This window comes from Mercenaria mercenaria, chromosome 18 (assembly GCF_021730395.1).
Source record: "Mercenaria mercenaria strain notata chromosome 18, MADL_Memer_1, whole genome shotgun sequence".
NCBI lineage: Eukaryota > Metazoa > Mollusca > Bivalvia > Venerida > Veneridae > Mercenaria > Mercenaria mercenaria.
Genome location: NC_069378.1, coordinates 52,474,016 through 52,500,654, shown reverse-complemented (window position 1 = coordinate 52,500,654; position 26,639 = coordinate 52,474,016). Strand labels below are relative to the sequence as shown.

The 26,639-nt window shown below is 34.0% G+C and overlaps 1 protein-coding gene and 1 long non-coding RNA gene across 3 annotated transcripts; one reads left to right on the top strand and one right to left on the bottom strand.

Moving 5' to 3' along the window:
* Window positions 1-69: 69 nt before the first annotated feature.
* LOC123537745 (uncharacterized) lies at window positions 70-19,022 on the bottom strand. Of its 2 annotated transcripts, none has more exons than XM_045321520.2 (4): window positions 18,893-19,022; window positions 3,568-3,725; window positions 2,465-2,969; window positions 70-1,864 (listed from the first exon to the last, which is right to left on the bottom strand). In XM_045321520.2, exons 1-4 carry the CDS (start codon window positions 18,919-18,921, stop codon window positions 1,753-1,755), a joined length of 804 nt encoding a protein of 267 aa, XP_045177455.2. In that variant the 5' UTR covers window positions 18,922-19,022; the 3' UTR covers window positions 70-1,752. The 2 variants fall into 2 exon arrangements, with proteins under 2 accessions (XP_045177455.2, XP_045177456.2); XM_045321521.2 differs by having other exon boundaries at window positions 3,586-3,725.
* LOC128550620 (uncharacterized) lies at window positions 13,854-25,838 on the top strand. The gene is made up of 5 exons (XR_008368336.1): window positions 13,854-14,998; window positions 21,435-21,566; window positions 23,903-23,950; window positions 24,554-24,595; window positions 25,791-25,838. It is a non-coding gene; the product is annotated as an uncharacterized LOC128550620 (long non-coding RNA).
* Window positions 25,839-26,639: the final 801 nt, after the last annotated feature.

Genomic DNA, 26,639 nt, shown 5'->3' with positions numbered 1-26,639 from the left:
AAAAAAGTGGAATGAAAATTTAATTCGAAATACAGTAATTAAAACTATTTATGCGGAAAACAGTGGAACGAAAATTAAGAAGACGAATTCAAAAACTATATTAAAATATTTTAGAATGGAAATACTAACAATTTGTCCAAGTTTAAGAAAATCAAATACTCATACCGAATAAACGGTAGACCTAAAATTTTTGAAAATGAAATTAAACCAAAAATCTAATTACAAGATCGAAATAGTTAAGATTGTAAATTTTAACAGTAAAATAATACGAAAAATATCTAATTTAAGTTAATTCGAAATACAGTAGTTAAAACTATCTATGCGGAAAACAGTGGAACGAAAATTAAGAGGATGGATCCAATGACTGATGTACCAAAATATGCTAGATTGAAAATCTTATAAAAATTTGTCCAAGTTTAAGATAATTAGGTACTCATACCGAGTAAACGGTAGACCTAAAATTTTTGAAAATGAAATTATACCAAAATTCAAATAATCAGAACGAAATAGTTGAGATTGTAAACATTAACAGTAAAATAATACGAAATAGGGATTAGAATTATATATGTGGAAAACAGTGGAACGAAAATTAATAGGATGGATCCAATAATTAATTCGAAATACAGTAGTTAAAACTATCTATGCGGAAAACAGTGGAACGAAAATTCAGAGGATGGATAGAATAATTTATATACCAAAATATGCTAGATTGAAAATCTTAAAAACAATTTTTCCAAGTTTTAGAAAATTAGGTACTCATACCGAATAAACGGTAGACCTACAATTTTGAAAATGAAATTAAACCAAAAATCAAATTACCAGATCGAAATAGTTGGGATTGTAAACGTTAACAGTAAAATAATATGAAATATCTAATTTGGATTAATTCTAAATACAGCGGTTAAAATTAATTAATTTTGTGGAAAACAGTGGATTGAAAGAAAATGAATCCAATTAATATGTAAAAAAAATGTCAGACTGGAAATCCTAACATCAATATGACCAATATTTAGAAAACGGTTGAACTGAAAAATTTGAAAAATGATATATAAAACCAAACATCAAATTATCAGATCGATTATATAACAGTGGAACAAAAATAAAGAGGATGGATTAATGATTGATATACCAAAATATGCTAGATTGAAAATTTAAACATTAATTTGTCCAAGTTTTAGAAAATTAGATACTCATACCGAATAAACGGTAGACATAAATTTTTTGAAAAAGAAATTTAACCAGAAATTAAATTACCAGATCGAAATAGTTGAGATTGTAAATGTTAACAGTAAAATAGTACGAAATATCTAATTTGGGTTAATTCGAAATACAATAGTTAAAATTAATTAATTTTGTGGAAAACAGTGGAATGAAAGAGGATGAATCCAATAAATATGTCAAAAAATGTCAGACTGGAAATGCTAACATCAATATGTCCAAGTTTTAGAAAACGGTAGAACAGAAAAAATTGAAAAATGATATATAAAACCAAACATCAAATTATCAGATCGAAATATTTGAGAACGAAACCGTTAAAAAAAAGTAAAACAAGAGAAAAAAAGGAAAGTGAAAATACGGCGTAAATAATACTGGGTATACAAAGAACAAAATCAACATAGCAAAATATCGTATGTTGGCTCTGGCTCGACTGATATATAGACCCACTCTTCCAAATTTTCAGACTTGCGGGTATAGGCGTCAAAAACCTTGCACTTGGCCTGTTCTCGTAGATATTTCACAAAAATGCTCGCCTCAGGCTCGGGTACTACGTTTACAGGTGGGACTCAGGTCTGTACTTCTGACGTTTACGGCCGGCAATGATACAGAAGAAAGGGCGGAGGCAGAACTATGGACGGCTAACTCGCTGAAAATTTTAAGAAAATGAAAAGTCTCATTATTACATTAAAATATGGTAGAACGAAGATTGAGCAATCAAAAGGTTACGTTCGAAAACATCCTAGAATGAAAACACTCAGAATGTAATAACTACGGTAATTTAATTATCATCGCGAAGTATAGTAGGATGAATAATTAGAGAATGGAATAGGCTAATATGGTAATTAATCAATGCAAAATATAGCAGAAGGAGTATTTAAGGGATAAAATAGAACCGCTACACAATTTATCATTGCGAAATGTGGTAGAAATGAAAAACATATGACATAAGATATTGCAGTCAATACGATAATACAAATATAATAAAACTGGCTAAAATGTAGAAATAGTAATATAAATGAATAAATATATATAAATATAAATGTAATATAAATATGGTAGAACTGACAATTTTGAAAATAAAATAAAACCAATAAAAAACTCGATATACGATATAAAGAAAATGTAAACTGCAAAATTATACTAAAAAATCTAAAGGTTAGATTCAAATTCGAAATATACAAGAATGAAAATATGGAGAAGATAATTGCATAAAATGATCGCAGCAAACGGCACGATTTCAACCTACCAGTTTGGATGATCGCATTCGCGGGAAACGGCATACGGCGTATCATAAACCTTGATCTTGGCCTCTTCTCGTAGATATTGCATAAAAGTATCCACAATGGCGCTGCACTTGCAGCGTGATGGACAGGGAGTTGCCTCATTTTCAGATATGTTATTTTCCCTGTGTAGATAGGTCGGCAATGACACAGACGCAACAAGGGAGGTAGCACCATAAGTGGTGTTAAAATCGCCTTCCATCTCTGTGTCAGACAAACTCTTGGAAAGAAACTGCATATTGTCCTGTGACCATGTCCCAATGTTCTCTTCCGGTGACAGTTTCGAGCGTTTAAAGTCTTGCACCGAATACTCACCTTGTAACGTACGTTTTACCCCCTTAATAGGACCCCCATACACATGATATCTTTTCTGCCTTTTGGGCGCATGCGTGTCAATTTCATTTTCATCAAGCTTTCGCTTTTTGCCACGCCCCTGGTCTAAGATGGATCTGTTATTGTTATTATTAGGGTCTGGAATATCAAATATGAATTAAAATACATAACATCTCTACATAGTCTTCTTTGTAAATATTCTTGATATAGATTTAGTGGCAATATAGTGTCTCTAAATATTTACCTTTCCATTCAAATTAGAAAAATGTAGCTACATAATACACTTTTCAGTTTACGGTAATCTATCACCTAGGATTTCCAAATATTCGATGAAATAAAAAAGGGATAAATGAATAATAAACATGATAAAAATATGATATCATTATGTTATTGCATATTTCACCAACAGGGTTTAGAAATTTCACTTCATAGACTATATGCAATGCAAACTTCAGGCATAGAAGATTTGCAATGATATTGTATCTTTGATTGAAATGAAGTGTTGGTTTTCAAACTGCTTTAAATCTGGGATATTCAAATTGAATGAAAAGAAACTTTTACACATTGTTGTTAAGATGCGAAAATACAATAATGGTTCGTGCACAAGACTGACTGCACACTTTTCTCACCCTGTGACATTAAAGTACGAAATTCCTTAGAGAACTAGAGAAAGCGAAACTTTAGAATTAAAAAAAAGTTTTTTCGTTTTTAAATACTTTCCAGAAAGGATGCATACCTGATGAAACAAGTTCACCCTCAGCTTTCAAAAGTACTACAGGCACTTCCGGTTGAGAGAAAGTGAAGGTATCATGGGGTGGTGGAACTTCCGGTGAAGACAGAACAAGTGAACATTCGGAACTTTCATCATCCGCCTCGTAACCGTCGTCCTCGTTACTTAAATTAAAAAAAAAATACAGATTTAAAAATTTGAAAATAGTTGAAGCATCAGAAATGTAACAAAACAGAGAGTATTTAAAATGTTTATACAGGTTAAATTAAATGAAACGTCCTGATTATGGAATGCCTCAATTTTCCCTTCTAAGTACAAATTTCAATTGTTCTGCGCAGTTCAGGAGTATTTTTTCTGTGCATTTATTACGCTATTCCGTACGTTTGGATATACATGACTGCATTTCATGTGTATTTTATGTGGTTCTGTGCATTGTATAAAATAGGGTTATTATAACAGTAGCTTGATCTGGGATGCAGTATTCGGCTCGAGTGGATTTTGCCAGATCGGATCACACGAGGCGCGCAAGCGCCGAGTGTGATCCGACCTTGCAAAATCCACGAGAGCCGAATACAAAGTCCCAGATCTAGCTACTGTTATAATGACCATTTTATTATATACCTTTACCATTTTGATTCTTGTTTTGTTCTTGAACGAAATGTTCAATGTTTATCGATATTAAATGGAACTTAGTGAAGTTTTTATGTGCGCTATTTATAGAAATGCGCCGGGTCATGCATATTAATGAAAATAGTCCGGCAGCATACAATACGGAAGGTACAATACGGAATTTAAAAGGTACAATACGGAATTTATGTCTGTCTGTTCATACTTAATTGTGAAATACAAGCCGATTTTTTACAGAATTTTTATAGGTATGTAATAATTATAGTTATCACATGTTTGACGTCGCGGGAGTGTAATAAAGCCAGTAAATAAAAATGATAATACACTAGTGTAATAAAGCTTTGACGTCGACGTCATTTATAGTATTGGAAACGTCGGTCAAATTGACTTGTTTATATAGTAAAAGAAAGTAGATTTTTTGATATTTCGACAGGAAAGTCTAGCATGTGATAAAAAGAATATTACATTTGTGACTTTCCACATTGAATTTATTAAACTCTTTGAATAAAATTGATAAAATACTCGGCAGAGCCTCGCATATTATTATTTTATTCAACTCGTTTAATAAATTCAATATGAAAAGACACTCATGTAATATCCTCTATGTTATTAGCTTTGTTCTTAAGCGGAAATATTGCGCGACTTAAGGAGCATAATTTCGATAATGTTCGATAATTATCAAGATAATATTTTAATTTTTCCAGCAGTTGCGCAATTTTCTAAATGTATTATCACAATAAATCAGTTTTTCTCGATATGTTTTTAGCAAGGGTCCCGTGAGAGACTCTTGCTTTAGTCAGGCTGAATCCGAAGACACTCTATGAAAGCCTTTAGATTAGTAATTGCGATATCAGCTGGAAAATGGATTTAAGGTGATATTACTTTTATCCTACCACTATGCATTTATCAGGCCGATATCTGCCTGCCGTGTAAACTTGAGTTTTATTCAGTCAATGCAGGTTTATACCGTCAATGTAACTGACGGACTACTTTTCAAGTATATGTGCTATAGGCAATGTAAACTGGGCCAAGAGTTCGAAGCTCAAACATTTCATCATTTTATGAGGACAGCCACGGTAAAAAAAAATAGAAAAATTGGTTCACTCTGTCCTTGTAAACCTCCATACGGAATGGTACGGTGACGGTTTTTAAAGTCTGTGTAAATCGACCTTGACTTTGTTTATCGGCAGTGGCTACAATTACGGTACCGTAATCCTAGCCTTCGGTTCTAGGATTACGGAAGTTCCGTATTCCTAGAAAACACTATGAGAATAGGCTAGGATTACGGAAGTATTTAAGAGGCATCAAATTTATGTTTACACATGCATAAATGACATTGTAAACTTACTCATTTTCACTTAATTTCACTTATATTTCGTGCTATCGATCGGCCATTTTGGGTTAGTATAATCTTAATGGCGGTGAGCGGAAATATAGAATTATCTTTGTTTCGTATATACCTGCATTTTTTTCATCAAGTCAACACAAATGGTCTTTAATAACATACAATATGGTTATAAGTCATAAAATTCAAAGTATAGATTTTTTTTTAGATCTATAACTTTGACATTCATATTACTAATATATTTCCGCGCGCCGCCATTAAGATTATACTACCCCAAAATGGCGGATAGAAAACACGAAATAATAAGGCAGGCATGAAAAATTAAGTGAAATAAGTAAGTTTACAGCATCATTTATGCGTGTCCTAATATATACTTTATGCCTTTTAAAATACTTCCGTAATCCTAGCCTATCCTCATAGGGACGCATTGGTCGAGAGGGCTAAGACGCTTTCCTACGGAGGTGAAGGCCCCTTGTTCGAAACCTGGCTACTCCCATTGCGATGTGTCCTTGGGCAAGGCACTTTATCACGATTGCCTCAGTCGACCCAGCTGTAAATGGGTACCAGCAAATTGCTGGGGGTGAGGTATAACTAGTTTTAAATGTTCTTAATATAGGGTCGCAGAAAAGCTCTATAGAGCTTATGTTAATTATTTCGCCAAGCGACGGTAAATAAAACTTACCTTTACCTTTACCTTTACCTTGAGGGTTTTCTAGGAATACGGAACTTCCGTAATCCTAGAACCGGAGGCTAGGATTACGGTACCGTAATCGTAGCCACTGCCTTGTTTATCGGCGTTCACTAGTTAGAAATTTACACAAATAACCAGATTTAAGCAGTCGTTTATTCTAATTATTGGATCTAAACTATTCATGGTGGAAGGAATTTCATTATCTCACATTGTCTTGTACGGAAATGGAGTAAATTTGAGACAGCGGGCATTTGAATTCATCTCAAGCGTGGTTTTCGGCTGTATTTTATCCGAGTCAAAACCATTCTGCTTGTTTTGTACGCGAATGCCCTGTTAGCACCGATGATTTATAATACACAGAACTTAGAAGGAAAAGTATGAGGCATGAAATAATGTTTTATAGTAAGGAATCGTGTGTAACTGGATCAAGCAGACAAGGGGGTTGAAGGGCGTAGGAATTCACAAGTGAGTAAAATTCTGGATTATTTTTGTAGAGAAAATCATTTTGAAAGTAAATATATGTTATACACAGATTTTATTGACTGCAGCATAAATAGAATATTAGGTTACTGTCTTTCTTAACTTAAGTTTATCCACCTCGTCTCCGAAAGGTTTATCCCCCTCGGCAAGCCTCGGGTGGATAAACCTTTCTCCAACTCTATATACAATAGTCTTCCTACGCGAAAGCGACTTTCAACGAATGGCATCATGCCTATCACACGTGAACTGTACGGGACAATGCTAAAAATGGAATTGGACGCTTTAGTCCTGTAGAACTTGGACTGAACCTTGCAATAGGGTATATACAAGGTATTTTTGCAGTTTCCTGTTCTTTAGACTTCAGTTAATGAGAATCCACCGGATGACATCTTGTCATCTTTAGGGAAAATATTTTATTTAAGAAAATTAAAAATGGCCGCCATCGTCGCATTTCAATGTTCTTCTTCTTGAAAAAAAATGATGAGAAACTTTGTAGCGGGGTTTATCTACTGGTACTGATGATAAACCCGGACAGATGATAAAGTCGACCACCCTGAAAATATTCGATTGCAATCGGTTATTTATAAAATTGAACACACCATCTAATAGTTTCCACTTACAACACCAACTTGTGTAAACAAAAACAAAATTGGTAAATATTCTGTATAAATAAATGACTTACATAAATTTGTATAAAAAATATTTATCCAAAATTACTGGGGAAGAGGGTGTTTTTTTTGCGCATGCTCACTGTCGAAACATAAAGGCCTGACATTTGTTAACTTTTCATTACTTTATCAGGAATGACTGTTGCAGCTTTTTGGGGAAAGTTTCAATATAATAATACCAAGAAAATTTTGTAAATGACAAAGGGTTCGAATTTATCATCAGTCAACGTTCATAAAGTCCCCTTTATACATACCCCTTTCAGGCCATCACTTCGTGTGAGTTTGCTTACTAAATATAAATTTGGATTATGTAAAGTTTTCAGCAAAGGTTAAGCTTTATTTTGATACCAACCATTGATTTCAATTTGCAGAAATAAAAAAGTTACAGGTAAAAAACTTATTTTCTGTTCGGGTTTATCATCAGTACCAGTAAGGTTCTATTAATTTTTGTTGGTCATTAGATGGAGCATTTATAGTATCTCATGACTTTCGCAAGATCCTTGGGCATTTTTCTATTTATAGAATCCAAAAGGCAGTGGCTACGATTACGGTACCGTAATCCTAGCCTCCGATTCTAGGATTACGGAAGTTCCGTATTCCTAGACAGACCTATGAGGATAGGCTAGGATTACGGAAGTATTTAAGAGGCATCAAATATATGTTAAGAATGCATAAATGATGTTGTGAACTTAGTTTTTTTTTCACTTAAAATAGCGAAAACGAAACACAAAAACGTATACGGGTGTTGATTTCGCCCGATTGATTCTATATGCGTGGAAATCTAAAGTGACAGGCAAAATCAGATCATAAAAATTTTAAGTAATGAATATCTTTAAAAATATTTTGAGCTATTATTAAAAATATATATTATTCTTCGTTTGTCTGCCAATTTTAAAAAAAAAAATGTGTGTTTTTGGAAAGAAAAACGTATGTATACGGGTGTTGATTTCGCCTGTTTCTTTAAGATTATACTAACTCGAAATAACTGGTCGATAGCACGAACTAATAGGGCAGGCATAAAACCCCCTAACATAACATACACTGCCAATCCAAAATGGCTGCCATAAGAACCATATGATAGCCTATTTTTCATACTGTATTTCAGTTGATTGCTTAGTAACTTATAAAGGTGTTGTTATTTGCAATATCATTTTCGTAGAAATAACAAACTACTCAGAGAAAAGAAACACAATTAATACGTCACAAACAGATAGGTACAGCAGCAGCTGTGGCAGCATTATCATCATCAACAACAACAACAACTTTTCTAAACTTATAAATGTAAAAACGAATTGGGAATAGAGAAGCGCAATTTGAATATGCAAGTAATATATCAAAAAACTAAAATTGTTCAAACATTTATACACATGTTTTTGACCTGTTGTTACATCCGTAACACATAAATATTTATCTACGTTACCAAGTTCAAATTACTTGCATTACGCAGATGATTGAAAATTTACAAACGCTGATTATTGATGTTGAAATTGTAAAAGATCGATATAGGGCAAGCAATTATCTCCATATCATTAGGAGAAATGTAAAGAAAAATAATGAGAAAACTGAAATACATTCAGTGTCAGTCCCTAACTAGAATATTGTTTGATTTCTTTTCAATTTTATATAAATCTATCAGTTAGTAAAATTGAAATGGTACAAGGTATGTCTGCAACATGAAGCAGTGTTTCCCCAATGATAATACTGTATTAAATCACCCCCACCCCTTACTGTATTTTACAAAATCAAATTGAACCTAGTCCATGTATCAACCATAACGGGCATCTAAAATACCTAATTCAAGATTTAAGCATTCAAAGAACAATATAAATCTAGAAAGCCCTCCTCAGACATACAATTCAGCTCCAGTCTTTCTGCATACCGACTGGCTTCTGTACCCATTAATTAAGCTATGTGTGCCCTATTTCACTACTCCAGTATACATTTATAATACAGGATACTCACTGAACCTAAAAAGAAAACTTTTATTAACTGCCATAATACTTGCGCGTTCATAATGTCACCAGTTACGATTTTTTCCGGGTACCACATGTGATTGATTTTTGAAAGAGTTATGTTATAGATGTATGTTTTTTTTTCTGAACAAAAAAAAAAAACATTTCTAATAAAAGTAGTAACACTGGATTATGAAAAGCAGGTTGACTTTTCCTATTTTCACTTCATTTTTCGTTTGCGGCATCCATGGGTAACAGCAGCCGGACCGGACTATCATATACATTAAATATAGTTTGTGCATATAAGATAAACATAGTATTATCAATGATATGTGGACAATGACAACACAATTAAAAGCATATTGTGAACGTTAGATATTGTTATTTTCAATTTTACGCTGATCAAGTCCCTTCTACTCTCAGTTAATTTTGAAACATGCTAGTTCGATGGAAAGAAATTACCGCAGAAATAAATGACGTGACCTTAATTGAAAGTTACACAGTTATTTTCGGTAAGATTATTATTATTATTACATAAGATACACATAACAAATCTTTTTATGCAATATTTGATACTTTTAAAACTCCCAAAACTACATTTCATTGTTTAAATTATATTACGTAAATATAGAAGAACGAGAAATTAGATCATGGAAGGAGTAAAACCTCAAGTTTACTAGACTACATATACTAGTACATGTATGTTGAAATGCAGAAAATACTTAAGATGTTTAATGGGTTAATTTTTAAGATATTTTCACATCATATAATATTGCATGGGTCTAGAGTTGGTAAACATTTTACTGTCAAACATTAAATTTGTAAGTGGAGACAACATATGGCTCTGTATCATGTTATGGACCATAATTGATGAATTCAGACTAAAATGGAGCACCTGCATTTTAAGGATGAAGGTGTATATCTCAAGTTACCGGGGTAAGCTATCTTATTTCAAGTTCATCTTTGAGGATATCCTCTTGAAGTAAAACAATTATTAATTCACATTTGTATCGTTTGCATATGATCATTTGATGTACAGACGTACTGGAAGTGAATTGTATGTACATTGCTGATGATGATAATTTAAGTTACCTTTAACTTATGCTCATATCTCATCGTTTTAATCAATTTAATCAAAGATTGACTATTCAGTTCCACACATTCCCCGAAAGGAGCAACATGTTGACATTAACTGTTATTCGCAAGTTAACAGAAGACGACACCATAGCAATGAATATTAATTTCAACTCAGCATCGTACATTTAAACGTTATAGAAATTATATTCTGGAAGTACGTTACCAGTTTTCTGTCATGTAATATTATTCATTCCTATTTCACACTGATAAAATTAGTCTTTTAAGTTGTTTTAATGCACAATAAATTCATATTTTCAGACTTAATAGTGTGCAAGTTATAAGAAACCATACATAAATGTAAAGGGTATGTCATAGTACAATTCTGGTAAAAATATTACGTTACCGTTACTTATGTAACATTTTTAAAGGACATGACACTCCATGATACTGACTTATAGAAAAAAAACTGAAAAAGAAAGGACTATAAATATATATAAGAGAAATCCTACCTATCAAAAGCGCATACACTCAACTATAATTATTATATATCATGTAACAAATGCATAATTGGTAAGGTTTTGAGGTCATTTTCAAAACAAAGTAATGATCTTAATATCATTTCAATAGTTTAACTAAACTTTTTTAACATGTATAACTGTCATCACTTTTTATTTTTTTTTTAAATGTTCTGTTACTTGCCTCTTACCAAAATTATTTTTAAAAGGAAGAGAAAAGGTAACAAATCGTGTTATGTATGTCACATGGCTAATTATTAAGAAAGATGTTGACATTTTCAACCTAATTTAAACAATAAAACGCATACTTGCAGGAAATTTAGAAAATGTTACATTGTGTTCACTTTTAAATCATTTTACATCATGATAATGTTATCTTGAAATGTAATTTAAATTTTAAAAGATTGTGTTTGTAACGTATTTTCAAGGTTTCCACATAAATGGAACACAACTGAATGTAGTAAAAAGAGTTTTAAACTTAGAAACATTTATATATTTTGATTAGATTATGACTGAAACATTCTGTGTCAGATCGAACATCTTTAGAATTAAAGTACTGCAAGGATTTTTTTTTTGAAACTATCTGGATATAAATTCTGCAGGTACCTTATAGTGAAAGGTAATTTATCATCAAATAAAGAGTTCTAAAGAAATATAACCATACATTCTTTATACTTTTATAGTCAGCTGAATGTTCGAAATTTCATAGTCATGTTAAATGATTATTTAAAACATATCTACTCAGGTTAAAATAAAGAATGTATTCGTTTTGTTATTTCCCTAATGAAAATTGGCACTTTTACATGGGGTTCAAGATTTGCTGATAAAATATTGTTCCCAATGATGACAAGATGTCATCCGGCAGTTTCTTGATCAATATATCCTAAATGACAGGAAACTGCAATAAAACCTTGTATATACCCTACTGCAAGGTTCGGTCTCTTTTCTCTGTTATTCTACTGGACTACTTCCACTGGAATGCATTATCTGCGCTTATCAGTTGTGTATTGTTTAAATCATCATAGTTGTAGGTATAACAAATTCTTTGCTTTTAAGGATTACGACAATTTTCTATGAGCATTCAATACCAAGTTTATCTTGTGCTACATTTCCCTAAGAGAAACTTTAGGAAACTTTAGCGTATTGTACGGTGGCATATTTCTGCTAGGCTTCCTGGAAATATTATTGCGATAATTTGCACGATTTTCTTGATATCTTTTGTGTAAGTGCGAACAAATGCCTTCGCTTTATCAAGATAATTTCTTGAAGTATCGCAATAGTTACCTAGATCAAGATTTATATTGTGCTACATTTCTCTTAGGGAAAGCCCGGCTATTTTTACTTTTTTTATTTTCAGGAAACTTTAGCGTATTGTATGTTGTCTTATTTCTGCTACGAGATAGCGATACTTCAAAAAACTATCTTGATAAAACAAAGTTTTCTGAAAAGATTATCTCAATAGTTGAAGGTTTCCTGGAAATATTATTGCGATAATTTACAATATTCTCTTGATACCTTTTGTGTGAGTGCCCACAACTGCCTTGCTTTATCAAGATAATTTCTTGAAGTATCGCAATAGCTACCTAGATCTACCTATCAGCCACACTGAGGCAAACCGGTTAAAATGTGAGGAGCCAAAAAAAAACAAAAAAAAAAAAAAACGTAAAACGTAGGCCCATCACACTGATGAAAAATTTAATTATAAAAGTTCAAGAAGTATATTAATATCATAAGAATATATCAGAATATCATTTGACTTATGACATCATTGAGGTAAGGAGGCAAGGTGAGGCAGAAATTCTATCAGTCATATTGATAGCCTTGCCGGCCGGGCCGAGTTCACAGAGAAGTGACCTATACTCATGAAAGTTCACCCAATTATTTGATATTAGATCGATTATCAAATTTAAACCCCAAAACGCATCAGAGGCCACTATTATATAGCCTACCGGTATTTCAAAATTTTCCAGGGAAAGAGAGCCCTGATCCCACTAAAATGAGAGAGAACCCCTCCCACACCTCAAAATTTTGACCAAAAAATGCACCAGATGCTACCATTTCATACCTGTATTTCAAACTTTTCCAGGAGGAGAGCCCACTGACCCCCCTCCCTAAAATGAGTGCCTCCCCATACAGTACACCCCAAAATGCACCATTGGCCATTATTTCGTATACTTATCTGTAGGCCTAGATCTATATCAAAATTTCCCAGGAACAGAGCCCTCCCCGCGTGACCCCCTTAAAATGAAGGAGTTACCCCCTTCAGAACCTCAAAATAATGATAAAAACACCTCAGAGGCCACCATTTCATACCTGTATTTATAACCCCCAGACCCCCACCCCAAACACGGACAGAGCCCCACCCCTCCCGTACCTATCCCCTCTCTGGCTATAAACCAATAAACTACTTCAGTAAACTGATAAATAGCATGTTGTTGTAGCTCTATGTTTTTACTGATGATTTTATTGTCTTTCAATTACAAAAATGATTGTATCCAAACATATTAGACTACAGTAGGGTAAATCCTCAGTTATCCTTGTAATATTATCAATAGATCTATGATTTTTTCTTGAAATATTAAAGTATCTATCTATCTCTTTATACTGCCTCACACCTCTCACGAGTAGATTCTATTATGGGCAGGGGTCTAGTAGAATAAGATCTAACTGTGATAAACTGATAAATAGATCTAGGGCTAAAAGAACGATTTTGCTGTGATATAACACAGTCTGAGAGTGCTCCAGAACGCACCAGTGACGTCCTGGAGAGAAAAATTTCCGGGGGCGCATGTCCCCGGACCCCACCCCCTACTAGATTGCCTCGGTTAAAATTTGTGTCTGGCTACGACATTGCCTATCTCGTGGCAGAATATCATGCGTAGCTCTTTCTGAGTAGATGATGTCACTGGTGACGTCATCAGTATACTATAAAGAAGGTGAAACAAAAATGGCGTTTTCAAAGCAAGCAATGACAATGGACACAAAATTATTTTCCAGCAGTTTCTATAGGGAATGGAAAGGGTAAAAGTGCTAGATTTTTAGAGAAGAATTATTCTATTGTATGTTAAATCTTGAAAAGATCTTAAGCTCGCGGACATGTTAAAAACGGACCAAGAACTGAAAGTGGAAGGCCAAGGAAAATGGACGACAGAACTTGCAGGACATTGGACAGAATTGTAGATCTAAGGGGTGACTGATCGTCTTCATTGGTGGATGTAGAAATTCTAGTGTTACTGTGTAATTGAGATTAATTTAGCCATATTGCCATAAAGTGGACTAGAGAAAAGACGCCCAGCAAAGAAAAAAAAAAAACTCAGTTCAGAGTGACCAAAGAGTCTAAAGTAGATCTAAAGAAAAAAGTTCATTGGTTAACAGGCTGACTTGAATAAGATGCACACTTAGCAGAACAAAATTGTTGCAATGCTATTTTCAAAGACTTAGCGCAGACGGAAAAGTTAAATAAGATCTACTGCCAACAGTACAATGGAGAACTAAACATGAAAGGCACGGTGTGTTGGAAATATTAGATCCACAGTATGTCCTCCATCATCTGTGGGCAGAACTAAAAAGTTCAGTTCAGTTGTGGGGATGCAGTCAATAATTCTAAAGGAACACTAGCATTTCTCGATGGTAACTGTTATATCATATGAACAGTGCTAGCTCTAAATACACTGAGGTATCCTAAGTTAATGACACCATCTGGCATATTATTGTGGAGCATTGTTTAAAAAAAAACCTAGAATATCTGCCTGCTCCGAAGGAACTTGAAGACAAAACTCTCGGCCATCAGTCTGATCAAACAAGAACTTGAAAATCAAATAACAATTATTGAATATTCTAACCCCAACATGGCTAGCTGAGTCAGCAGATTTGAAGATTTGATTATCATTGAAAATATCAGACTGACTACAGTATTGATTAAAATCTATATGAAAAGAAACAGGTCTCAAACCTGTATTGATTTGTGACTTGGAAAAATGTGACATTAATGTACATAAGGACCCTAAATTCAACAATTCCGCGAGGAATGAGAACAGTTTTGAAATCAAAAGCTCACGTCAGGATTACATCAAGAATTTGAGGTAAGTGATTATAAAAAAACTTGTTCGGTCATCTAAAATGGATGGAGTTTAGGCCTACAGTAGCCACACTGAAATATAACATAACATAGTAAAGTCTTAATTTGTATAATTTAGATAATTTATCTACAATTTAAAGGGAACATTTTCAAAAACGGCTGATTGCTATATTTGGTATTTAGGACTTGATCAATACATTTAGATGACTTTCCAACGACTAAATATATGCAGGGCAGCTACCACCTTTCTATCAGTTCTTATTCAGCTTCCTGCTTTTATCTATTCAATATCTGATTTTTAGGGGTATTTGCCTAAGAATGAATGTGATATTAATAAGGATGCATGCGATATTAATTAGGTTATGTGATAGTGTAAATTGTATTTGGATGTTGTTGTTTTTCAGAAGGCCACATTTAAAATAAAGATTGTACTGATCTATATCTTCATGTGATACCTTCTAAAAATAAATATGTTATTATTATTATTATTATTATTACAGTACCAATTAATGTTAAAAGGGGTGCTTACCAAAAACATACTAACTGAATGGCGTACAATGTAGATCTTGATCAGGCTGCACGGATGTGCAGGCTGATCATGATCTACACTGGTTGCAAAGCAGAATCATGTTCAGCATGATAAGGGCTTACTGTACACATAAAAGTCCCTAGAATAAAATCTTAAATTACCTACGACGTGATAGCCTTGCCGGTCAATAGTAGATTATTTGCCCGATGTAAAAGATATGTATGAGATGTTTTTTCTGTGAGACTCTTTGATTGTAGCGTAAATGTAGGGATAACGCATGTTTTTTCGTGTTATAACATCTGCAGAATCCCGAGGGATTGATTGGTGCCCGAGCCCGTTAGGGTGAGGGTACCAACGTATTCCGAGGGATTCTGCAGATGTTATAACACGAAATAAACATGCGCTAACGCTATTCTAGCATAAAACGCGTAAAAACTGATAAATGAATACATTGTCACTCAACGTCATTAAATTTCCACGAAATGCGCGGGAATGTCTGAGTTGTTATTTACGTTGACGTCATTTCGTTTTGAATTATCCGTTTTGGGGCCGAATGGAGTTCATGCTTTGCCACGGAACGCGCATATATAAAAAGGTGTTATAACAGCACGCGAGCGCGAGAATCTCCTTGTTAACACACGTTTTCTCTCCTGTTAAAACACCCCCGAAAAGTGACAATAACAGCAGTTTTATGCTAGAATAGATAAATATAAATATTTTTATCTAGATCTATCAGTGATTTTTTTCCCGGTCAATTTGGGGCCGAAATTGGGCCCCAAACCCAATGGCAAATAGTATGTTTTTTTTTTCCAATTTCGAAGCTAAAATTCCCAAACTTAAATTTATTGTCGTTTTTTTTTTCAACTTTTTTAAACTAGACTGAAACCTTAAATATTTAAACACAAGACAGTTTGCTGACTTAATGCATAATGATAAATTATGGCAATTTTTCCTTAAATGTGACATTTTAATAAAAAATATGACTTTTAACAATTCCCAATTTCGGCATTTTACGACACATTTTTCCCGGCAGTTACAAAGGCCCCGGTCCCATTCCCAAATTAGCAGGAAAGAAAAAAAAGAAGAAAAACAACGGTCTATACAATTCTATGAATTTTTTATCTGGACTGAATGTTGCGTTTGATTTAGGTCGTAATAATAAAATTATATTACGTAACGGTAAATTGTTCTTCTCATTTTTTTGTTATAAGTTCATACATATTTTTTCTATCTATTTCATAATGTTGACTTTTTTTTACAGTAAGCCACATTGAAACATGAGATTTGAAGAAATTGTCTTCATATGTTACAGTTTCTAACTAAATTATTATTATTATCAATTGTAACATTATTTTGTTGTTAACGTTATCATCATAATTTATTATGATGATGATTATTATTATCATTAACATTATTATTGTTATTGTTATTGTTATTATTATGGTTCACGATATGATGTGGTGTATTAACAAAGCGCGATAACTGTTGCCTTTATTTACTAATATTGGATCAACCCATAACAATGAATTAAGGAATCAGGTGGACACATTATATGACAAATATCTTATATCGCAAAACAAATGTAAGTATAGCGACGTGGTCTAGTGGTTAACAAGTACGATTTGTAAGCTTACGGTGCTGATTCGAATACAGTACGAGCTCCTTTTTATTTTCCAGTATTTTTTTACCTGGAGAAGGAATACAGGTAAAACAGTTTGTATCATTATTTGTATCATGATTTTCTCGTGCACTTATACTGAGTACTTATTGACATGTTTCAAAGGATCTCATATTAGAAAAGACATTGAATCTATTAACATTGCAAAATGAATAAAGAAAACTCTTGCAAAGAAAATGAAACAAAAGATGCGAACATATCAGTAACATATTTATAAAGACGATATAAAAAAAAAGACCTGCAAAAATAGAATAAGTAAAAATCATTGAAAAAAGATGGGCTCGAACCTACTCCATACAAACATACAAAGAATAGAGGTCCCACACACTATCCACTAGACTACAAAACTGTCATGGAATAACGCATCGTATTTAGAAGTTAAAGGCCTAGATTTTGGCAGTGGGCCAAGGGATTTTTGTATTCACCAGCACAGTTGGGGGGTAATGACCATCACAGTATGACTCCAATAAACAAGGGTCATTGTTTATTGGAGAGTCAGTCTACCTTACTAGTGTATCTATTAGTGAGAAGGGGAAAAGATGTAATTTATTTTAAGTTAATGAATAATTGATAAGTTTTAAAATTATACTAGTTTTTTTTGGGGCATTTCTATGTAAAGAAAAATATTTGTTGACCAAACACAATAATAAAATAATCAGAAAGTTATTTTCACAATAATGAATTAATGACAAACTTACTTAAAGAAACATGCAAGTTTTTATTTTTTCAAATTCTGTCTGGAGAATTGTGATATTTCAGAAAAATGTGACTTTCACTCATCTAAAGCTTGCAGAATACTGTAAATAACATTTGTCTAAATTGAAAACAGAATGTGAATTTCAAAGTTACAAAGCAAAGCATGAAAAAAGTCCTTTTTGGCAACATACTGAAAATGAAAATTGAGTATAGATGGAACACAATAATTTTATATTCAAATAATGTTGATTACATGAATACATGAAAATCAATTTCAAAATCAAAAAATATTGTTTGTCAGCTCAAAGAACTCAGTAAGTTTTCACTATACATTTTTTTTACTTGTGTTTTATTATCATTGGTATTTTCAATATTATTACTGTAATCTTTTATCATCCTATATGTAATATAATAATAATGATAATAATAATATACTAATGATAATATAATAATAATAATAATTTTTATGATTATTATTATTATCAGTATTATAACATGAAAGTAATAGTTATTATCATCTACATAATATCAAAATAATAATTATTATTAATATCATTCCACATTTACTGAAGAAAAATTAATTTCTTTCAACTCCACTGCACACATCTTCATGGTCTAGTTGGGGTCCCTGCTGTGCTAATTGCCCTCTAATCAGTTGCTATTACATAATCGCTGATAAGCAGCAGATAAGATGGGAGTTGTATATTGGATTGGGGGGTGGGGGGGGGGGACACTTATATAGCAGTGAATCTAGGCCTTTAAGAATACTGCAATATACATAAACAAATTATAACCACTTATCGGATAATACACCTGCTTTACCTGTTTTTGGATTTTACCAAATACCGTTAAAATAAAATTATCGCGATCCATTAATACCGTTACTTGATATTCGTATTTTGTTTTGATTAAATACCACGCTATCTGCATAATTATATAATTATAGATTTTGATAAAAACACAAAATGCTATAGGTGAGAAAAATGTCCGCTTACCGAGAAGATCGACGTCTACGCGATTTCATAGTTTTTTCCTCATCGATATTCCTCCCGAACTTTCATCCATGTTTCAGTTCTGTGTTTGATAAACTGTGTGTCGCTGTTTACTAGTTACTGTTGTCATGGGGTCAACTGTGACGTCATGGCGCTGGCGTCACGGAAATCACCGAAAGGAGAATACGGATATTCACGAAGTAACGTCGCATGCGCAAAGGCGGTCTTATAAGTGCACCACTGTCACATTTCACATTGTGACATCAACCTTACCCACCAAAACTTTTTATAATGACGGAATCACACAACTGGTGCATATTGAAAATTGCCTATAAATTTCAGCCGAATTTTCCCATTGCTCGAAATCATTTACACGGCATTGTTACGGTCGGGACCGGCCGCGTTCGATTTCCCCTTTTCATGCCGATTGTACTGTAGATAAACTATATGAGCCGCGCCATGAGAAAACCAACATAGTGCATTTGCGACCAACATGGAGCCAGACCAGCCTGCGCATCCACGAAGTCTGGTAATGATCAATGATCAGTTCGCTTCCAAAGCCTATTGCTAGCGAACAGCATGGATCCTGACCTGACTGCGCGGATGCGCAGGCTGGTCTGGATCCGTATTGGTCGCAAACGCACTATGTTGGTTTTCTCATGGTGCGGCTCATATATTGATTGATTACCAACATTCATTTAATATGAAAAATATGTCCGAAGTATTTACAAAACTGAAAGACTTCATGGTTAAACCAAACTAAACATTAATCATGTTGATAATCTATATAAAACATGTATTAGCCAATTAAAATCTGTCTAAGCGAAAGCATCAGAAGAATATCTTTGTCAAATTCCATTTATGACTTTCTACTATTTCTACCACTGCTACTAATATAAAAACAATTAAAAAACAAATAGAAAAAAAGATTTTCTAGTTAAAATGAATAATTGGAGATCAGTTTACATAAATAATGATGATATACATAATAAACACAACATTATAAATTCCTGACAAACACTTCTTTAAATTTGAAAAAAATAAAAAAAAGCAAGCCACCATAACTAGATCTTTTTACACATTTTCTAGTAGGCATAATTTATACTTCTTGAACTGTTCATTCGTCCGTTTGTCCGTCCACCTGTCACACATTCTTGTGAACTCAACTTCTCGTACAGTTTCCATCCCGTTCAAATGAAACTTGGAATACATCGTCATTTATCAGGGCTTTTTTCCGCTATAAATCTACCTCCTGTAAAAGGAGGTAATCCCAATCCAAAAAAGTATGTTTTTTTTTCCCAAAGTTGAATTTAAAATTCCCAAATGATTATAACTTTTAGGGTTTTTGCTGTTTTAAGATTGTTTTGCTGATTTGTATGTATATTTAAGTAAATTATAATACTGCTGAACAATTACTGAAATGCAATTCATTAATATTTCACACAAAAACACATTTATGTAAATTTTGGTACTTTGCAAATTGTCCCAATTAAGACAATTTCCGAGAGCATTTTCCCAATTCCACCGGTGTCAGTGGCATTCCCAAATCGATGAAAAAAAGGCCTGTTTATGGAAATGAGCATTCGTTATTTTCAGGAATTTACTGTCCGATTTTTTTCTCGAGTTACGCCTTTTTCGAAATTACGATATTACGGCTAGCCTAAATATATACTTTAGTGATATGTTCTCAGCTGACACTGTTTTCATTCAATTCAGATGCAACTTGGTAAACATCGAAAGTATGAAGAGACATACATGTACTGTCAAGACTTACATGTCTTGATTAATTCTTAATTTCCTCGCAAACCATCGGTTCTAATGATCTTTCATCAGGTTAAATGAAGTAAAATGTATATTACGTGTACACTATTTTAGGCTAGTGGAAAGCCCCAGGATTTTACTTTGAAAGTTTGGCAGATAAGAGCGCAGAGATTTTTTGTATTATGTCTAGAGCCTCATTTTCATCTTTGGAGTTAAAAATAGTAGGGTTAAAAAATCCAGAAAATTATAGAAGGAAAAATGTTGGCAAATTTTCACCATATTTGAAATGACTGTGTTAAAAAGGGATCCATGGGCTATTCGGACATCAAAGCCAAGTTTCCAGGCAGAGTGACATACTCTTCGTGGCCATAGCTTGCAATACACTGTCCAGAAACGAATTTTACCTCTGTATTGAAATTCAGATGTTTCGCACCTGTGTAACGACCAATTTTGTACTGAACACTTGAGCCTTGAACCCACAGTACTGATACTGAGGGACAGGAGTGTGTGAATCGGGGCTTATGTTTAAAGCATGGGGATTGTGAAACTGTCGGCTGCTATATACAATCCACCGAGCCCTCCTATATCTTGTTGTAATCGTGGCCTGTTGCCCGCCGTCAATATCTTACGGGACATTTATACTTAAATTGATAGTTTCAGTATTCCACGAGATTTTCTCTTTATACATTTTCAGGATTTTGTAGAGTATTTTGTGAACAGTAAAATCCCTAATAAAATACACTCTAATATGTCGATTATCTCAGTTATTTTCTTTCATGCACAGGCTGATGATATTGTAACTGGCCAACGGCCTCACCAAGAGTGTGTAACACCTTAAGTCACCTTCGGTATTAGTGATGCAGACAGCTTGAAAAGTCCTCAGCACAGCAGTTTCCGGAGGCAGTCAGAACACCAGGTAAAACTTTCCTTGTATTTGTAATTACATCTAACCGTGTTGTCTTAAAAACGCTCTTGCTTTTGTTCTTGTCATTTATAGATATCTAGAAAAGTTAAAATTTGACAGGCGTGCAATTCCGCCCCCACCCTAAAAAAATGAAAAGAAAATTCTTAATTAGTGGGTTTTAATACTAAAAAGTTACTATAAAATCTACATATTTACAACTTGAACAAATCAATCTTCACTTGATAAAAAAAAATCGCGTAATAAAAATATAAATAGCAATTTCAGTTTTCGAATTTAACAGAATTCTGCGTCTGCACTCTGCAGTTCGATCAGAATTCTGTATACAGCTGTAACAGGAAACAGGCTATGCAATAACTATTATATTTCTAAATTATAATCAGAATTCATTGACATAACCATACTTGCTAGACACAAGACCACGATTACTTGCCATTGGATGGTAGTAAGGAAGTGCCTTACCCGGAAGACATTTCCTGTGAATGACATGCAGTAAAAGGCGTAATTTATGACAGTTGTGAAATTTGATAGAACTATAATGTCAGAATATGCAGGAAATACTCGCTTTGCTTATTGTCAAAGAAAAAGTCACTGTCACTACAGTCAGATGTCCAGGAAATACTCCTGGTGAGTGCTGGACAGTGGTCAGATGTCAAAACAAAACGTCAGATGTCCAAGGAAAATTCCCTGAACTTAGTAAATGTAGGGATAACGCATGCTTTTCGTGTTATAACATCTGTAGAATCCCGAGGCCCAGATTGGTTGGTGCCCGAGCCCGGTAGGGCGAGGGTACCAACATTACCCGAAGGATTCTGAAGATGTTACAACACAAGATGAACAGGCATTAACGCTATTCAAGCATAAAACGCGTAAAAAACTAATAAACGAATAAATTATCCCTAAATATAATTTATCCATGAAACGCGCGGGAACGTTGTTTTTTCACGTTGACGTAATTTTCTTTTAAAAGTATCCGTTTTGGGGCCGTAATACGTTTACACGAAACGCGCATATATAACATCTTATCCGGAAAACGTAGATTAACGCCTGAATTCCGCGCACGGAAGTGAAAATCATTTTATTAATTAACTACAACCTGTGAGTTAATTTATTAAAATGACACAGTTGCAGTGTTTCTAAAGTTTATATATTTTGCTAAAACGTGAAACGTTAAATAATTCAAAATAATGTCTTAAAATTAACTTAAAAAGGTCGGTCCGCTTCAATCATGGTCAAATATCTCAAAAATAAGCACACGGACCTTCACCATATTATAGGCCGTATATTTATATACCATTGTGAGAAGTTTCATTAAAATCTACATTTTAGAAAAAAATTCTATTCGCGAGAATGTTATGGAAGTTGCGATTTTCCCATAGATTTCCATTATGAAAAAATGCATGAGGTCCAAATTTTTTCAAATCAGTCTAGCAAAAAATCAAGCACACGACCCTATCTTTTTTATTTGCTGAATTTTCGCAGTATAGTCCGAAGTTTTGAAAAAGAAGAGTTTAATCAAATTCTACATTGTAGATAAAATTTCGATCCAAAAGTGCAGAACTACCTTAAACAAAACTAAAACAAAGCTATTCTCTGCCAGCTCACTATATATATATATCACTTATACATGATTCAAAACAATTACACCAAATTTATCTCTTGAAACATGAAAATTTGTGTTCTAGTTCCAAACTAGATCAAACTGTAACTTTGAATTTTGTTTTTTGTTTCATGAGAACTTTAGAAGTGTTCTTCCATTTAGAAGTGTTCTAGATTTGGATGTAAATGATAGGTGCACGTGAACTTGCACGTGTGACCTCAATTCATCTTCCGACTAGTGTCCTTATCATGCAATGTTAAATAAAGATTTATGAGATAGTCATTTAGGTCCCATGGATATAGAAGGTACGTTTTCAAATGCTTGAAATTTGTTTAGCATTCAGGCATTGATTTAATACATCATTTATATTATTATTCGAACATGTGTCTCAAATTAAGAAATAATTGATAAAGGTTTGAATGAAAACGCTGCCATCGAGATAATACCATAGATAACGTCATAAGATTGTACAATGTATTGTACGAATTACTTTAAGATTTCAACATGTTATTTGTCATTTGCAATTGTTTGACGGTACTCTCAAAGGTGTTGGAAAAACATAAAGGTTTTATTTAGGGATAGGGAGCTAGACAATAGAACCCTATCGTAAACGGCACTTAAGAACTATTTACATAATGCTACTTTCAGTTTATATCTAGCGTTATATGTCTAAAGTATTCTCATAGCAGGAATATAAGATTAATTTGTTGTTTTTGCTTCTATTTTCAAGGTCGAGTGGGTGTTTTGTTGGCTCTGTTTGTTGGGGTCGTATACGGCGGTAAGCTCTTTCTTCCTTTATTTTTGATGTCATATCTTCCGCTTCATATGCTGATGTACTTTTCCCCCTCTATTTGTTTAGTTTATGCAACCTGTAAATCTACCCGTGTGCAAGTTGATTTCGGACTGTTACTAACTTTGAATTCTACAAGAATCAGACTTTAATAGAGGTCACGAAGACCTAGATGCTTTTCCTAAAGAAACAAAAACGCCTGATAAAAGAGTTCGAATTCGCGAGTTTTGCATTGAGAGTGCCTAGACAACTATCAGCATTATTGCTTACATAATTGTATAACTAATGTACCGATAAAGCTACATAAGGGAGCTAGTGGATTTTTTTTATTACTTCTGATAATTGCCGGGTTGTAGAACTTCAAGACTTGCATATGTAAGAACTGAGTTAAGCCATCAGGCAAATTGTTACATGTACTATAAAACCTATACATGTACGCACACTAGAAACACCGAATGTCAGACGGAAAACGAGGACATTTTATACGGAAGTATTAACATAAAATACGTCGACTGTATTGATTATTTTGAAATTTATTATTGATCTTTGTGTGAAGATGTTCATTTTTATTCCTGTTTTTTACCATTGCAGTGTCGGACTCCAGTCATTGCACAAAATATACAGATTACAATGGTAAGAGAATTAATTATACTTAACCGGTGATAAAAACATACGCGTTTCTATTTCCCGTTAAGTTACTTTGCTACCGGAAAAGTCATTGAATATTTTTTCCATACATTGACGCCTGAATTTCATATCAGGTGCGTGACGTAGACAAATGTGTGTCGTTGCAATAATCCTTTTATTAAGTTCAGTACTAGTTGTCAAGCTTTTTCAAGCTATTGAACAAATTCATAATATTTACATTTCACTTATACTTGTAGATATGTATGTAATAAAAAGATTATTATCTTTGCAGCGGGAAATATGCACTCGTTCTTTAGCGTAACCGTTGCAGAACTCGTGCATGATTTTCTGATACAAAACTATAATAATCGATAAATATTCACGCGGCGTCACGACGTTTCAAAGGCAGACAGTGCAAAGGCTCGTTTTACGTCACTTACAGGACGACAGTCATCCTACACCACGGGTGTGCGATGGAGTTTTCTTGCACACCAGACTGGCGTTTCCGGTGATTTAACACACATGCCGACAAAGCCTAGATGGCCGGTAACTCGGCAAGCCTCGTTACCGCCCAATGCGCAGGTGCCCTTGGAACGGATATTTCTATCCGATTCGTAAACACAATTATGTCACAGAACAAAGGGCAGACGGAAATAAATACTAAAACTAAATACATGCACACTTACTGCCTGAAATAAAAAGTGTGACAGTACATTCACCATATCCGTCCTTGTAATCCAGATATTTGGTTTGAAAGTATAATAAGAGAAATTGTTGAAAATATAACATCTTTAAAATTTTCTTTAAAATCAAAATAGCTGACCTCTTGTAATGCTTGAATTGCGATGTGAGTGTCAGTGAGTGCTCTATATAATACCACAGTCACACATACGGTGCAAATAGCTACGTCGAGCTACGGATAGAAACGTAGTAACCCGTATCGATCCGTACCTGAGCCGTACGAATTGGTACGAATTGATACGGCTTACTACATTGAGGTACGTCTCAGGTACGTTTCAATACGGGTCGATACGGATTACTACGTTTTTATCCGTGGCTATAGACGTAGCTTTCCGCGCCGTATGTGTGACTGGGGTATAAACGATAAGCGCAAAGTTACAATCGCGCGACGCAACGATAGAAAAAATAGGAACACAAGCTTGCACTATCATATTCAAACTGTGAGTTGGTATCTTTTCAGCCCTTGCTGACCTAACGAAGCATGACGATTGCATGAGTATACAGTCTGGTAAGTGTTTTGATAATTCCGCAGGAAGTTCTGTAGTGAAAGTGTGTCTCTCCATATTGGATTTATCAAACTCGTTGAATAAAATTGAAAAAAGACTCGGAAGAGCCCCGCATTTTATCGTTCTATTCAACCTGTTTAATATCTCTGAATAATTTACATTCTAATTTTAACCACATTTTGAATTAACCAAAACAAGTCAACAGATGACGTCACTATTATAGTGAGTGTCATGGCAATTACTACATTTTGAAATGTAGAGAACATTGTAGTTGGCAAAATTTACAAAAGTTTTTTTTGCCCCCGAAGGGAGGCATATAGTTTTTGAACCGTCTGTCATTCTGTCAGTCTGTCGTCTTCCGCATTTTCGTGTTCCGTCTATCTTTGTCATTGATGGAGGGATTTTAAATAAATGAATTGTACACAGTAAGACAGTGTCGCGGCAAGACTAGTCCGTACTCAAGGTCAGTCACATTAGACGTTAAAGTCATTTTCATGTAGTGCATTCTGTCCGTCCTTCTTTGCATCCATGATGGATTTCAAAACTTGGCATGAATGGTACACTGTAGACGACGTGTCGCGCACAAACCAGTCCGGCTCAAAGGTCAAGGTCCCTAGACTTAAGTCTATTCATGATAGTGCATTGATGGGCGTGTCCGTCATACTTGTCATTCATGCATGATTTTAAAATTATGGCTGAATGTGTACCACTAAACGACGTTCGCGCGCAAACCCAGTCGTAGTCAAGTCCTAAACTATAACATCGGCCTAACTATTCATCAAGTGCCATCGGGGGCATGTGTC

Coding starts and splice junctions, on each gene's coding strand:
- LOC123537745 (XM_045321520.2), bottom strand. CDS start 18,921: ATGAAATCGCGTAGACGTCGATCTTCTCG. Junction 3,726..18,892: donor CGTAGACGTCGATCTTCTCG/GTAAGCGGACAT, acceptor TTTTAATTTAAG/TAACGAGGACGACGGTTACG. Junction 2,970..3,567: donor GGGTGAACTTGTTTCATCAG/GTATGCATCCTT, acceptor TTGATATTCCAG/ACCCTAATAATAACAATAAC.